The sequence below is a fragment of the Macaca thibetana genome, chromosome 4 (genome assembly GCF_024542745.1).
Source record: "Macaca thibetana thibetana isolate TM-01 chromosome 4, ASM2454274v1, whole genome shotgun sequence".
Classification (NCBI taxonomy): domain Eukaryota; kingdom Metazoa; phylum Chordata; class Mammalia; order Primates; family Cercopithecidae; genus Macaca; species Macaca thibetana.
The window spans coordinates 512,784-527,958 of record NC_065581.1 but is presented as its reverse complement, the minus strand read 5'-3'; the positions used below and the strand labels follow the sequence as shown (position 1 = coordinate 527,958).

The window sequence follows — 15,175 nt, the reverse complement described above, 5'->3', positions numbered from 1 at the left end:
ACAGCATGGCTGAGTCTCTTCCTGGGAATGATTTAAAGCATTAATGCCTGAAAATTTTCCAAAATTATAATAGACAGCTATCCATAGATCCTGGGAGGTCAGAGAACATGGAGCAAGACAAATACCAAAAATCTACACTCAAGCATATCCTGTTCCAATTGCAGAAAATTAAAAACCAATAGAAACTCTTGAAAGAAGCAACTTACTATAGGGGAGCACAGATAAGAGTCATATGAGATGTCCCTTCAGAAACCATGCAAGGAAGAATAGAGTGAAGTGAAATAAAGTGCTGAAAGAAAAAAACCCAGTGTATTAGGGCTTTCCAGAGAAACAGAATCAACAGGATACGGATGGATGGATGGATGGATGCACGGATGGATGGATGGATGGATGGATGGATGGATGGATGGATGCATGGATGGATGGATGGATGGATGGATGGATGCATGGATGGATGGATGGATGGATGGATGGATGGATGGATGCATGGATGGATGGATGCATGGATGGATGGATGGATGGATGGATGGATGCATGGATGGATGGATGGATGGATGGATGGATGGATGCATGGATGGATGGATGCATGGATGGATGGATGCATGGATGCATGGATGGATGGATGCATGGATGGATGGATGGATGCATGGATGGATGGATGCATGGATGGATGGATGGATGGATGGATGGATGGATGGATGGATGGATGGATGCATGGATGGATGGATGGATGGATGGATGGATGCATGGATGGATGCATGGATGGATGGATGGATGGATGGATGCATGGATGGATGCATGGATGGATGGATGGATGGATGGATGGATGGATGCATGGATGGATGCATGGATGGATGGATGCATGGATGGATGGATGGATGGATGGATGGATGGATGGATGGGAATTTATTAGGGGAACTGTCTTACATGACTGTGGAGGCTGAGAAGTCCCATGACAGGTGTTGGCAAGCCTAAGTTTGAAGGCCTCAGAACCAGGGGAGCCTACAGTGTGTCTGTCAGTGTGAGGTCAAAGGCCTCAGAACCTGAGGGGTGGGGGGTCACTGGTATAAGCCTGGGAATCCAAAGCTCAGAAGACCGTGGCATTCTGGTGATTCAAGAGCAGGAAAAGATGGGTGTCCCAGTTCCAGAAAAGAGAGAATTTGCCTTTTCTCTGCCTTTTCGATCAAGACCCTCAACCGGCTTTGGGGTGCCTGCTCACAATGGGTGAGAACAGAGCTTTCTTACTCAGTCCACTGATTCAAATGCCAGTTACTTCCCCAGACACCCTCACAGACACACCGAGAAATAATGCTTTACCAGCTCCGCTGTCTGGGTACGTCTTCTTCCAGTCGTCACACTTATCACCATCAAATTCTGTATACAAATGAAATTATCCTTCAGAAGCAAATGAGAAATACTTTCTCCGATAAACAAAAGTTGAGGAACTTTGTTACCAGTGAACCGTCCTTGTAAGAAACACTAAAAGATATTCATCAAAAAACAACAAAACGATAATGATGTAGATTAGAAACTCAGATCTACACGAAGAAAGGAGGAGCATTGTAGATGAATGAAGGTAAAATAGTTTTTCTTAATTGATCTGACAGACAACAGTTCTGAAGAATAACAGCAACAAAACGTATGGTGATTATAGCTTATAGATAATTAAAATGAATGACACCAGTGTTGTAAGGGATGAGAAGAAGAAAGTGGGAATACTGTTACAAGGTACTTCCACTATCCATGAATGGGGAAAGTGTTATTTGAGAGTGAACTTGGTGTAGTTATAAATGCATATTGCAAACTCTAAGATAGCCACTGAAAAAATGTTTTTTTTTTTTTTTAACATAATTGCTATGCTAAGAGAAGAGGGAAAATGGGACTTTTAAGGCAGTGAAAGTATTCGGTATGATACTGTAATATTGGATACATGCAATTATAAGTTATACATTTGTCAAAACTCATAAAATGTACAACACAAAGAGCCCCAGTGTGAACTGTGGAACTTAGTTAATGGTGCATCAGTATTGGCTCATCAGTTATATAACAGCGGCCACACTAATGCAAGATGTTAATAACAGAGGAAACAGGAGGGACTGGTAGCGAAGGGGTAGATGGAAACCCTAATTTCAATTTAATTTTTCTGTAAACTTAATAAAACTGCTCAGAAAAAAAAGTTGTAAAGTGCCAAAACAAAACAGCAAAGCACCAAGTTTCCCAATTCTAAATAATAATTTAATAGACCTAAATTTTCTGGAAGTGATGCTGAACAGTTTTTGAAGTTCCTGTTGTAAACATAAGTAACATTTGAATCATTTGCTCAGTTTTGCATCAGTATGACTCCCATGGTGAAGATGGCTTTACGTATTTTCCAGTGGCTTTGACTTTTCCTCCTAGTTTCTGATATATTCCAGTCAATATGAGGAAAATACCAGTGCTGGAAACAAGAGAAGTGTCTTCTACATCTGAAAATTAAGGAGTTACAGCTGAAAATGTTTCATGTGAGAATGTTATTGGGAGAAAGGATGCTGACTTACCATCACCTAACGAATTGGCACACTCTTTTTGTGAAGGGCAATGTAGTAGTTTTTGGCCATGAGGTCTCAGTTGCTATTGCTCAGGTGTACTCTTTTAGTGAGAAAGCAGCCTTAATGACTTGGAATCAAATGAATGTGGCTGTGTTCTGATAAAACTTTATTCACAAGAATAGGTAGCAGACTAGATTTCTCTTGATGACTATAATTTCTTGACTCTTATTTTTATTTGTATTTTCTGTAAGTTATTGGGATATAGGTAGTATTTGGTTACATGAGTAAGTTCTCTAGTGGTGATTTGTGAGATTTTGGTGCACCCATCACCCAAGCAGTATACACTGCACCATATCCTGTAGTCTTTTATCCCTCACCTCCCTCCCCTTCTTCCCCCCAAGTACCCAAAGTCCATTGTATCATTCTTATGCCTTTGCATCCTCATAGCTTAGATCCCACATATCAGTGAGAACATACAATGTTTGGTTTTCCATCCCTGATTTACTTCTCTTAGAATAATAGTCTCCAATCTCAACCACATCACTGCAAATGCTGTTAATTCATTCCTTTTTATGGCTTCATAGTATTCCATCGTATATACATACCACAGTTTCTTTATCAACTCATTGATTGATGGGCATTTGGGTTTTCCACGATTTTGCAATTGTGAATTGTGCTGCTATAAACGTGTGTGCAGGTATCTTTTTTGAGTATTGAGTTATTTTGCTCTGGGTGGATCCCCAGTAGTGGGATTGCTCAATCAAATGGTAGTTCTACTTTTAGTTCTTTAAGGAATCTCCACACTGTTTTCCAGAGCAGCTGTACTAGTTTGCATTCCCACCGGTAGTGTAGAAGTGTTCCCTGTTCACCGCATCCGGACCAACATCTACTGTGTTTTGATTCTTTGATTTTTTGATTATGGCCATTCTTGTAGGAGTAAGATGGTATCGCATTGTGGTTTTGATTTGCATTTCCCTGATCATTAGTGATGTTGAGCATTTTTTCATATGTGTGTTGGCCATTTGTATATCTTCTTTTGAGAGTTGTTTATTCATGTCCTTAGCCCACTTTTTGATGGGAATGTTTTTTTTTCTTACTGATTTGTTTGAGTTCACTGTAGATTCTGGATATTAGTCCTTTGTCAGATGTATAGATTGTGAAGATGTTCTCCCACTCTGTGGGTTGTCTGTTTACTCTGCTGTTTCTTTTGCCACGCAAAAGCTCTTTAGTTTAATTAGGTCCCAGCTATTTACCTTTGTTTTTACTGTCTTTGCTTTTGGATTTTTGGTCATGAAATCCTTGTCTAAGCCAATGTCTAGAAGGGGTTTTCCAACATTATCTTCTAGAATTTTTATGGTTTCAGGTCTTAGGTGTAAGTCCTTAACCCACCTTGAGTTGACTTTTTTATAAGGTGAGAGATGAGGATCCAGTTTCATTCTCCTACATGTGGCTAGCCAGTTATCCTAGCACCATTTGTTGAAATGGGTGTCCTTTCCCCATTTTATGGTTTTGTTTGCTTTGTCGAGGATCAGTTGGCTGTAAGTATTTGACTTTACTTCTGGGTTCTCTATTCTGTTCCACTGGTCTGTGTGTCAGTACCACGCTGTTTTGGTGACTATGGCCTTATAGGATAGTTTGAAATCAGGTAGTGTGGTACCTCCAGATTTGTTGTTTTTGCTTAGTCTTGCTTTGGCTATGTGGGCTCTTTTTTGGTTCCATATGAATTTTAGAATTGTTTTTTCTAATTCTGTATAGAATGATGGTGGTATTAGGCCGGGCGCGGTGGCTCAAGCCTGTAATCCCAGCACTTTGGGAGGCCGAGATGGGCGGATCATGAGGTCAGGAGATCAAGACCATCCTGGCTAACACGGTGAAACCCCGTCTCTACTAAAAAATACAAAAAATTAGGCGGGCGCGGTGGTGGGCACCTGTAGTCCCAGCTACTCGGGAGGCTGAGGCAGGAGAATGGCGTAAACCCGGGAGGCGGAGCTTGCAGTGAGCTGAGATCCGGCCACTGCACTCCAGCCTGGGCGACAGAGCAAGACTCCGTCTCAAAAAAAAAGAAAAAGAAAGAAAAAAAAAGAATGATGGTGGTATTTTGATGGAGAGCGCATGGAATTTGTAGATTGCTTTTGACAGTATGGCCATTTTCACAATATTGATTCTACTCATCCATGAGCATGGGTTGTGTTTTCATTTTTTTGTGTCATCTGCAATTTCTTTCAGCAGGGTTTTGTAGTTTTCTCTGTAGAGGTCTTCTGAAAGACCTACCTTTTTGGTTTGGCATATTCCTAAGTATTTTATTTATTTTTGCAGCTATTGTAAAAGGGGTTGAGTTCTTGATTTGATTCTCCACTTGGTTGCTGTTGGTGAATAGAAGAGCTACTGATTTGTGTACATTAATTTTGTATCTGGAAACTTTGCTGAATTCTTTTATCAGTTTTAGGAGCTTTCTGGTGGAGTCCTTAGAGTTTTCAAGGTAAATGATAATATCTTCAGCAAACAGTGACAGATAGACTTCCTCTTCACTGATTTGGACGCCTTTATTTCTTTCTCTTGTCTGATTGCTCTGGCTAGGACTGCCAGTACTATGTTGAAGAGGAGTGGTGAGAGTGGGCATCCCTGTCTTGTTCCCATTCTCAGAGGGAATGCTTTCAACTTTTCCCCATTCAGTATTATGTTGGCTGTGGGTTTGTCATACATGTTCTTTATTACATTAAATATGTCGTTTGTATGCCAATTTTGCTGAGAGTTTTAATTATAAAGGGATGTTGAATTTTGTCATACGCTTTTTCTGTCTCTATTGAGATGATCATGTGATTTTTGCTTTTAATTCTCTTTATGTGGTGCGTCATATTTATTGACTTGTGTATGTTAAACTACCCCTGCATCCCTGGTATGAAACCCCCTTGATCATGGTGGATTATCTTTTTGATATGTCGTTGGATTCAGTTAGCTTGTATTTTGTTAAGGATTTTAGCATCTATGTTCATCAGGGATATCGGTCTGTAGTTTTCTTTTTTGGTTATGTCCTTTCCTGGTTTTGATATTAGGGTGATGCTGGTTTCATAGAATGAATTAGGGAGGGTTCCTTCTCTGTCTTGTGGAATGGTGTCAAAAGGATGGGTACCAATTCTTTGAATGTTTGGTAGAATTCTGCTGTGAATCCCTCTGGTCCTGGACTTTTCTTTGGTGGTAATTTTTAAATTACCATTTCAATCTTGCTGCTTGTTATTTGTCTGTTCAGGGTATCTATTTCTTCCTGATTTAAGCTAGGAGGGTTGTATTTTCCCAGGAATTTATCCGTCTCTTCTAGGTTTCTAGTTTATGTGTGTAAAGGTGTTCATAGTAGCTTTGAGGGATCTTTCATATTTCAGTGGTGTCAGTTGTAATATCTCCTGTTGCATTTCTTAGTGAGATCATTTGGATTTTCTGCCTTCTTTTGTTGGTTAATCATGCTAATGGTCTGTCAATTTTATTTATCTTTTCAAAGAACCAGCTTTTGTTTTTTTTGAAACAAAGTGTTGCTCTGGTGCCCAGGTTGGAGTGCAGTGGCATGATCTCGGCTCACTGCAGCCTCCACCTCCCGGCTTCAAGCGGTTCTCCTGCCTCAGCGTCCTAGAACTGGCTTTTTGTTCCATTTATCTTTTGTATTTTGTTGTTGTTTTTTCAGTTTCATTTAAGTCTGCTCTGATCATGGTTATTTCCTTTCTTCCGCTGGGTTTGGGTTTGGATTGTTCTTGTTTCTCTAGTTCCTCGAGGTGTGGCCTTAGAGCGTCTGTTTGTGCTTTTTCCGACTTTTGATACAGGTGGTTGGAACTATGAATTTTCCTCATAGCGCCACCTTTGCTGTATCCCAGAGGTTTTGATAGGTTGTTTCATTATTGTCATTAAGTTCGAAGAATTTTTTAATTCCCATCTTGATTTCGTTTTTGACCCAATGCTCATTCAGGAGCAGGTTATTTAATTTCCATGTATTTGCATGGTTTTGAAGATTCCATTTGGAGTTGATTTCCAGTTTTATTCCACTGTGGTCTGAGAGAGTGCTTGATATAATTTCAATTTTCTTAAATTTATTGAGGCTCATTTTATGGCCTATCATATAGTCTGTCATGGAGAAGGTTCCGTGTGCTGCTGAATAGAATACATATTTTGCAGTTGTTGGATGAAGTGTTTTGTATATATCTGTTAAGTCCATTTGTTCCAAGGTATCATTTAAATCCATTGTTTCTGTTGACTTTCTGTCTTGATGACCAGTCTAGTGCTGTCAGTGGAGTATTGAAGTCCCTACTATTAATTGTGTTTCTGTCTGTCTCATTGCTTAGGTCTATTAGTAATTGTTTTATAAATTTGGGAACTCCAGTTTTAGGTGCATATATGTTTAGGATTGTGATATTTTCCTGTTGAATAAGGCCTTTTACCATTACGTAATTTCCCCTTTCTTTTAACTGCTGTTGCTTTAAAGTTTGTTTTGTCTGATATAAGAATAGCTACCCCTGCTGGCTTTTGGTGTCCATTTGCATGAAATGCCTTTTTCCACCCCTTTACTTTATGTGAGTCCTTATGTGTTAGCTGAGTCTCCTGAAGGCAGCAGATCATTGGTTGGTGAGTTCTTATCCATTCTGTGGTTCTGTATCTTTTAAGTGGAGCATTTAGGCCATTTACACTCAATGTTAGTATTGAAATGTGAGGTACTGTTGCATTCATCATGCTGTTGCCTGTGTACTTTGTTTTTTTGTTGTTTTTTTTGTTTGTTTTTGCTTTGTAACGTGCATTTTTGTTATAGGTCCTGTGTGATTTATGCTTTAAAGAGGTTCTGTTTTGTTGTGTTTCCAGAATTTGTTTCAAGAGTTAGAGCTCCTTTTAGCAGTTCTTGTAGTACTAGCTTGGTAATGGCAAATTCTCTCAGCATTTGTTTGTCTGAAAGACTGTATCTTTCCCTCATATATGATGCATAGTTTCAGTGGATACAGAATTCTTGGTTGATAATTGTTCTGTTTGAGGGGGCTGAAGATAGGGCCTCAAACCCTTCTAGCTTGTAGGCTTTCTGCTGAGAAATCTGCTGTTACTCTGATAGGTTTTCCTTTGTAGATTACCTGGTGCTTCTGTCTCACAGCTCTTAGTCTTAGCTCTTTCCTTAGTCAGAACTGGGTATAACCCGATGACAGTGTGCCTAGGTGATGATCTTTTTGCAGTGAATTTCCTGGGTGTTCTTTGTGCTTCTTGTATTTGGATGTCTGAGTCTCTAGCAGGACTGAGGAAGTTTTCCATGATTGTTCCCCCAAAATACATTTTCCAAGCTTTTAGAATTGTCGTCTTCTTCAGGAATACTGATTATTAGGTTTGGTCATTTAACATCACCCCAGACTCCTTGGAGACTTTGTTCATATTTTCTTCTTTTTTCTTTGTCATTGTTCGATTGGTTAATTTGTAGACCTTCGAGCTCTGCATTTCTTCCTTCTACTTGTTCGATTCTGTTGCTGAGACTTTCCAGAGCATTTTACATTTCTAAAAATGTGTCCAAAGTTTCCTGAATTTTTGATTGTTTTTTCTTTAAGCTATTTCCTTGAATATTTCTCCCTTCACTTTTTGTATTTATTTGATTTCCTTGCGTTGGCTCCGCCTTTCCCTGATCCCTCCTTGATTAGCTTAATAACTAACCTCCTGAATTTTTTTTCAGGTAAATCAGGGATTTCTTCATGGTTTGGATCCATTGCTGGTGAACTAGTGCGATTCTGGGGGGATGCTGAAGAGACTTGTTTTGTCGTATTACCAGGGTTGGTTTTCTGGTTCCTTCTCATTTGGGTAGGCTCTGTCAGAGGGAAGGTCTAGGGCTGAAGGCTGTTGTTCTGATTCTTTTGTCCCACAAAGTGTTCCCTTGATGTAGTTCTCTCCCCCTTTTCCTGTGGATGTGGCTTCATGTGAGCCGAACTGCATGATTGTTGTCTCTCTTCCAGGTCTAGCCACCTAGCGAGTCTACCCGGCTCTGCACTGGTACTGGGGGTTGCCTGCACAGAGTCCTGTGATGTGAACCATCTATGGTCTCTCAGCCGTGAATATCAGCGCCTGTTCCAGTGGAGGTGGCAGAAGGTGCAGTGGACTGCGTGAGGAGGGTCCTTAGCTTTGGTGGTTTAATGCTCTATTTTTGTGCTGGTTGGCCTTCTGCCAGGTGGTGCTTTCCAGAAAGCATCAGCTGTAGTAGTGTGGAGAGGGACAGGCGGTGGGTGGGGCCCTAGAACTCCCAAGATTGTGTGTTGTGTGTCCTTTGTCTTCGGCTACCAGGTTGGGTAGGGAAGGACAATCAGGTGGCGGCGGAGGGTGGTGGGGGGTGGGGGTGGGGGGGGGGGGTGGGAGGGGGGGTGGGGGATTGGGGAATGGGGATGGGTGAGTCTTGGGGGATGGGGGTGGAGTTGTGTACCTGGCATTATGGCTGTCTCTGCTGAGTCATGCAGTTTGTCAGTGAAGTGGGGGAAAGCCTGCAGTCACAGACCTCACCCAGCTCCCACGCATAACTGAAGGGCTGGTCTCACAACCACCGTGCCCCCCACAACAGCCCCGAGTGGCAAGATAGGCTTAAAAATCTGCCCCAGGCTACCTGCCTCCCAGCTGTGAACTAAAAAGGCTGAGTTCTCTCCCTGCCTGTGGAGTCTGCACACCGGATTTGCGTCCTCTCCCAAGTTCTGGCCAGGAGGCTTCTCACTCCGTTCAAATTGTTACAAAGTTCAGTTAGAGATTTCCTTCTCCCTGTGGAGTTGCACCCCCTGCTCCTCAGGCCACCTTCCAGATGAATCCCTGTGGTGCCAGGCAGGAATGACCTGCAAGGGGACACAGTGAGCTCCCAGGGCCTTTCTGCTGCTTCCTCTACCACTGTATTTCACTCGCCTCTCCACATTGACTCAGCTCCAGGTAAAGTCGGAAACTTCTCCTGCAAACAGACCTTCAGCGTCTTCAGTGGGAGTGTGTGTTTGGGAGAGGAAGTTCCCCCTTTCCCACTTCCACAGCTGGGGCAGTCACAGTATTTGGATTGTCTTCTGGGTCCTGCAAGAGCAGTTTACTTCCTTCAGAGGGTCTGAGATTACTGGTATTGTTCTTGCAGTCAATCTGGGGCTAAAATTCACAATGCAAGCCTTCCCATGCTGCTCTGTCTGGGCCTGCGATCTAGTCCTGCCTCCTGTTGACACAATGATCTGTCCCCCTAAATCCGTTTCCTGACTCTTGATCTAAAATGTGCATCAGGGAAGCTCACTAAATAAGTAAATAAAGAGATTCGACAAAAGAAACTTTAGTGCATTCCTCAAGATTTCCTGCAAGGTCAGATATTACAGGTAAACAGTTTAGATTTTGGTTTGTGATTTGGAAACCTAGCATGAGTGACTCCATTTTGAGTTGCTCTGTTGGGTGTAATGCAGCAACTCAGTTCAAATCAGTGGCTTTTCATAATTTTATTTAATAATGCTATATGATCAAAGCTACAGGTAGGAAAAATAGTGGCTCTAAATGTTATTAAGCAAAGAGAATGAAAACAAATGGACTAAGTGTTCAGTCCAGAAAGGTAGGAAGGAAATAGCAAAATGCAAAAAGGAGTTAATACTGAAGTGGAAAGTGATGAATTTGATCATGGTTCTTCTGAAAAAAGAAAATAGAATTGACAACTTACATCAAAGACTATAAAAATTAGTAAAACAGTCATTGATTGGCACATCTAACTCTGAGAAAATAGATTTTTACATATAAAAGCATATTAAATTTGAAAATCAAAATGACATTTCTGACTTTCTCAAAATACAGTAAAATTGTCTTAAGACATACGGACATAGAAGCATGAAAGAAATTCCCAAATACTCATACCCAGCAAGGCACTAGAAATAGATGGTTTTAGAAGCTACTTATAGGAAACCTACAAGGAACAGATTATTCCTATACTATTTAAGCTACTATAAGGTGACAAGTATGGGAAACTTCACATTCTTTCTGTAAGTGAAACATAGCTGCTGTGGATATAGAACAGCCCAATAATATTGAAATGTTGAATATGTCTGGATACCAAAAGCAAATTAATAGTACAAGAGAAGATAATTCTAGACCAATTACAAGTACAATTAAAGATGTAGAACTCCTAAGTAAAATGTTAGTAAATCAAATCCAGGAGTGTTTAAAGGACTGGAACATGGAACCAAGTACTGTTTATTCCTAGATTATACAGTAATTCAGTAATTGGAAATCTATTACTTTAATTTGCTATATTAGGTGAAAAATTATCTTGAAGGATGATGAAAAACTATTTGATAAAATTTAATATCCATTCCTAATTTTAAAAGTAGAACCCCAAGAAATTAAGACTAAATATTTTGTTTGCATAATAAAGTATTAATAGCAAACATCATGTTAATGGTGAAATGTTAAAGCATGGATTATCAACAGGAGGAATAATTCTTGAGGGGACAAAATAAATCTTGACATAAAGTAAAGATATACATATAGTATATAATACAGATATATATTATATTAATGGTATTATTAATAAAATTTCATGAAGGGCAATTAGGGAAAAAACCTAAAAAGACTCTTGGGGGCACTAATGACAATTTGGGAAACACTGCTCTAGAGGATTCCTCATTAGTTACAAATAAGACAGAGATGCTAGTACCACTGTTATTCAGCAGTGTTTTGAAAACTACATCAAACACAATGTCAGTTAAATAAATGACATAAACCTTGAAGAGTAAAAACCATAATTATAGTACATGAAGATAGTAAGATTTTCTACATAAGAAACATAAAAGATCAGTTGAAAAATTATTTCAGGAGAGCTCAGTGACTTGACTGACTTCAAGATACTATATATTATGTGAACTCCCCAAGAACAGAACTGAATAATTCATTGACAGTCAAAAAAATGGTTTGAATAAGTGGGAGGATTTAATGTAAATATTTTAAATATCCTGGCTAGGCGCGGTGGCTCACATCTGTAATCCCAGCACTTTGAGAGGCCAAGGCGGGCAGATCACTTGAGATCAGGAGTTGGAGACCAGCCTGGCCAGCATGGTAAAACCTCATCTTTACTAAAAATACAAAAATTAGCTGGGCATGGTGGCAGGCACCTGTAATCCCAGCTACTCAGGAGGCCGAGGCGGGAGGCAGAGGTTGCAGTGAGCTGAGATCGCGTCATTGCACTCTAGCCTGGGTGATGAGAGTCAGACTTTGTCTCAAAAAAAAAAAAAATATATATATATATATATATATATATATTTTTTTTTATATATACAAAATATCCTGAAATTACCTTGCAATTTATACATTTCATACATTCATGTAAAAATTTGTGTTGAATACCAGTTGCATGGCAGATACTGTTCTAAATGCTGGCTGTCCAGTGGTATACGGAACAAATAAGAACTCCTCTAAGTTACATTATTGTGGTTAGAGCTAGACAGCAAACAAAGAAGTGTAAGTATGTACTATGTCAGGGTGGTGATAATTCCCAGCAAAATTCCAGGAAGATTATTTTTAGACTCTGACAAAATATTTTAGAGTTCCTCTGGAGCAATATCTGTGAGAGAATGAGAGAAGTTCTGAAAGATTGTCCTATTCGATATTGAAATATAATATGGAAATTAAATCACTGGTACAGGTGCAAGATAGGGCAGTGGGAGAAAATATAGAGAGGGCCAGGAAACATTGAGGCAAAAATGAGAATTTTTTGTCTAAAATAAAATTGACATTTCAGATTAGTGGAGAAGTGGATTGTTTAGTGAATTGTGTGTATCAGCTAGGTATTCGGTACTGCAAGATTTCAACTGAGTCAAACAACTAAGTCATAAAAACAGGTAACATTAAAGTACCAGAAACAGGACTTTGAAAGCATGACCCTAGAAGTAGTAGAGAAAAGGTCAATAGGTTTGACATAAAAAAAGATTCAATATTTCCCAAGAGCAAAGAGTACCAAAAACAGTGTGAAAAGTCACATGATAAACTGGGGAAGATATTTACAGTACATGTAATGGACAGAGGGTTAATGTTCTTGCTAGATATCTTGAAATCAAGAAAAATAAACTCAATAAAAAGATGCGAAGGCCATAAAATGGAATTCACACACAGTGCAAGTTGAATTTTTTTTTTTTTTTTTTTTTTTTTTGCCTGCCAGAGTGCCACAGATGAAACAGATTGCTAATACCCAGTGTTGCTGGTGGGCTAGAGTGTTCACGCAGCTTTCTGCAGACCAGTTTGAAAATATTTATTAAGATTTTAAAAGTGCATTCACTGACCAGCACTTCACTTCGGAATTTAACGCAAGGAAATACTTGGGTAAATGGGCAAAACTATTTTGTACAAAAATATTCATTGTGTTCATAATAGCAAAAAATTGGAAATCATCTCAATGCCACTTGTATTCTAACTCTATACATTGGAAAACTGAGCAGCCATGAAAATGATGTAGATTTGTTTCACCAACATGGAGAGATGCCTGTTACATATTTAATGTGTGAAGATGAGGTTGTAAAATGTGTGCCTAGTATGCTATAATTTCGTACGACCTGTGGAACTATATCTTTATGTACGATTGATGAAGATGGTATCAGTGTGTATGCCATAGAGATTAAAAGTGGTTAATTTATGTGAGTGATGACTTTGTCTTCATAGTGGCGAGAATACTGAGGAGTGTCAGCAGTGGAATGCCTGCTCTTCTCATAACCGGAGCGGAAACGGAAGCGTTTTGTGAGAGGGCTGGCGGGCAGGTGAGAACGGCGTTGGCGCGCCCGCCCGGCGTCGGCTCCAGGCCTGGGGCTGTGGAAGCCAGAACAGAGCCCGGAACCCGAGTGCCTGCCCTGCTGGGGCCCGGAGGGAGGGCGGGGAGGGCAGCGCCGGGGACCCCAGCGGACCGGAAGGACTTGTGGCACGCGGCATTCCCCTCAGAGGCCCCGAGTTGCCTTCGCTGTGGCGTCATGAAGTTTCGCGCGAAGATCACCGGCAAGGGCCGTCTAGAGCTGTTCATCCACGTCAGCGGCACCGTCGCCAGGCTGGCGAAGGTCTGCGTGCTCCGCGTGCGCCCTGACAGCCTGTGCTTCGGCCCCGCGGGCTTCCGCGGCCTCCGTGAGGCCGGGCTGTGGTGCGAGGCCGGGCTGTGGTGCGAGGCCGGGCTGTGGTGCGAGGTGCGGCGGGGAGCCTTCCAGCAGTTTCACATGGAAGGTGTCTCGGAAGAGCTCGATGAGATCCACCTGGAGCTGACGGCGGAGCACCTGTCCAGGGCGGCGAGAAGCGCGGCGGGCGCGTCCTCCCTGAAGCTGCAGCTGACCCACAGGCGCCGCCCCTGCCTCACGGTGGCGGTGGCGCTGGCCTCGCCCCTGGGCCGCGCTCGCAGCGTGGTGCACGATCTGCCCGTGCAGGTGCTTCCCCGGAGAGCGTGGCGAGACTGCCCGCCGCCCAGCCTGCGCGCCGCCGACGCGAGCATCCACCTGCCGCGCTGGAGGACGCTGAGGAGCATCGTGGAGAGAATGGCGAACGTGGGCGATCACGTGCTGGTGGAAGCAAACCTCAGGGGCAGGATGACCCTGAGTATGGAGACGGAGGTGGTGTCCATTAAAAGTTACTTTAAAAATCTTGGAAACCCTCCGGAGTCGGCTGGTGTGCCTCCACACAGAGACCTGGAGAGCATGGTGCAAGTGCGGGTGGATAATCGGAAGCTCCTGCAGTTTTTGGAGGGACAACAAATAAATCCCACGATGGCCTTATGCAATATTTGGGACAATAGTCTTCTTCAGCTTGTTTTGGTTCAAGAAGATGTCTCTCTCCAGTGTTTCATTCCTGCTTTGTAAAAATTCAGCCAGCGTAGATTTCTTGTTTTAAGCTTATGATCTTTTCAAAACTGAAACAGACCCTGAGTTAATTGGGTTGAAAGTTTGCACCTTCTCTGACTTATACAGGGCGTATATTTTGTGGAGCCCTTCCTCCTTTGCAAAATTTATATTAAAGCATTGATAAAACAGTTGGGTAGTTTATGTTTTTGTTTGTTGGGTTTGTCAGGTTTTTTTTCCTGCTTAAGATTCTAACAAGAAAATTATTCTTCAACTCTTTTTTTCGGGGGGAAAAACAGGGTTGTAATGAAATAAATATTTTTGAATCCTGAAACAATTGCATCAGTATTTTATTATAAAATGCTGCTGTGTAAAGCAGGAAAGTTCTCATTTTAAAATATGCATAAATGTTTTCCGAGGGTATTTCTTATGTAGAGAGCTGAATATATCTGCAAGATGAAAGGTATTTAGCGTGTGTGCGCATTACATATTCTTTGTTAAGCTGTGTTTTGTCATAGGATATATCAAAGAATGTATCAGTATACATGGTTTTGAGATTTATTATCTACATAGTTTGAATTGCTTATTTATTAGATTCATTTTTCACAATTTTTCACATGTATCATACTCACATTAGGAATCAAGGAAATATAGGCATATCTCAGAGATATTCCAAGTTTGGTTCCACACCACTGCAAAAAGCAAATATTGCAATAAAGACAGATGAGTTTTTGGATTTTCAGTACATACAAACCTTATGTTTGCATTACACTGTAGTCTGTTGAGAGTACAATAGTACTATGTCTAAAAAAGTACACATCTTAATTTTAAAATACTTCATTGGTAAAAAATGCT

The 15,175-nt window shown here is 41.0% G+C and overlaps 2 protein-coding genes across 8 annotated transcripts in view; both read left to right on the top strand.

Annotated features, from left to right (window-relative positions):
• The window catches only part of EXOC2 (exocyst complex component 2), a 204,869-nt gene that overhangs the window by 23,049 nt on the left and 166,645 nt on the right, over positions 1–15,175 (top strand). The window lies entirely within an intron of this gene.
• Positions 11,797–14,508, top strand: HUS1B (HUS1 checkpoint clamp component B). The gene is made up of 2 exons (XM_050788819.1): positions 11,797–13,624; positions 13,661–14,508. Exons 1-2 carry the CDS (start codon positions 13,202–13,204, stop codon positions 14,339–14,341), a joined length of 1,104 nt encoding a protein of 367 aa, XP_050644776.1. The 5' UTR covers positions 11,797–13,201; the 3' UTR covers positions 14,342–14,508.

Bases quoted from the DNA above. Each gene is read 5' to 3' on its own strand.
- HUS1B (XM_050788819.1), top strand. From the start codon at position 13,202: ATGCCTGCTCTTCTCATAACCGGAGCGGAAACGGAAGCGTTTTGTGAG. The intron at 13,625-13,660 runs GCCGGGCTGTGG...CTGTGGTGCGAG, and splicing joins GCTTCCGCGGCCTCCGTGAG to GCCGGGCTGTGGTGCGAGGT.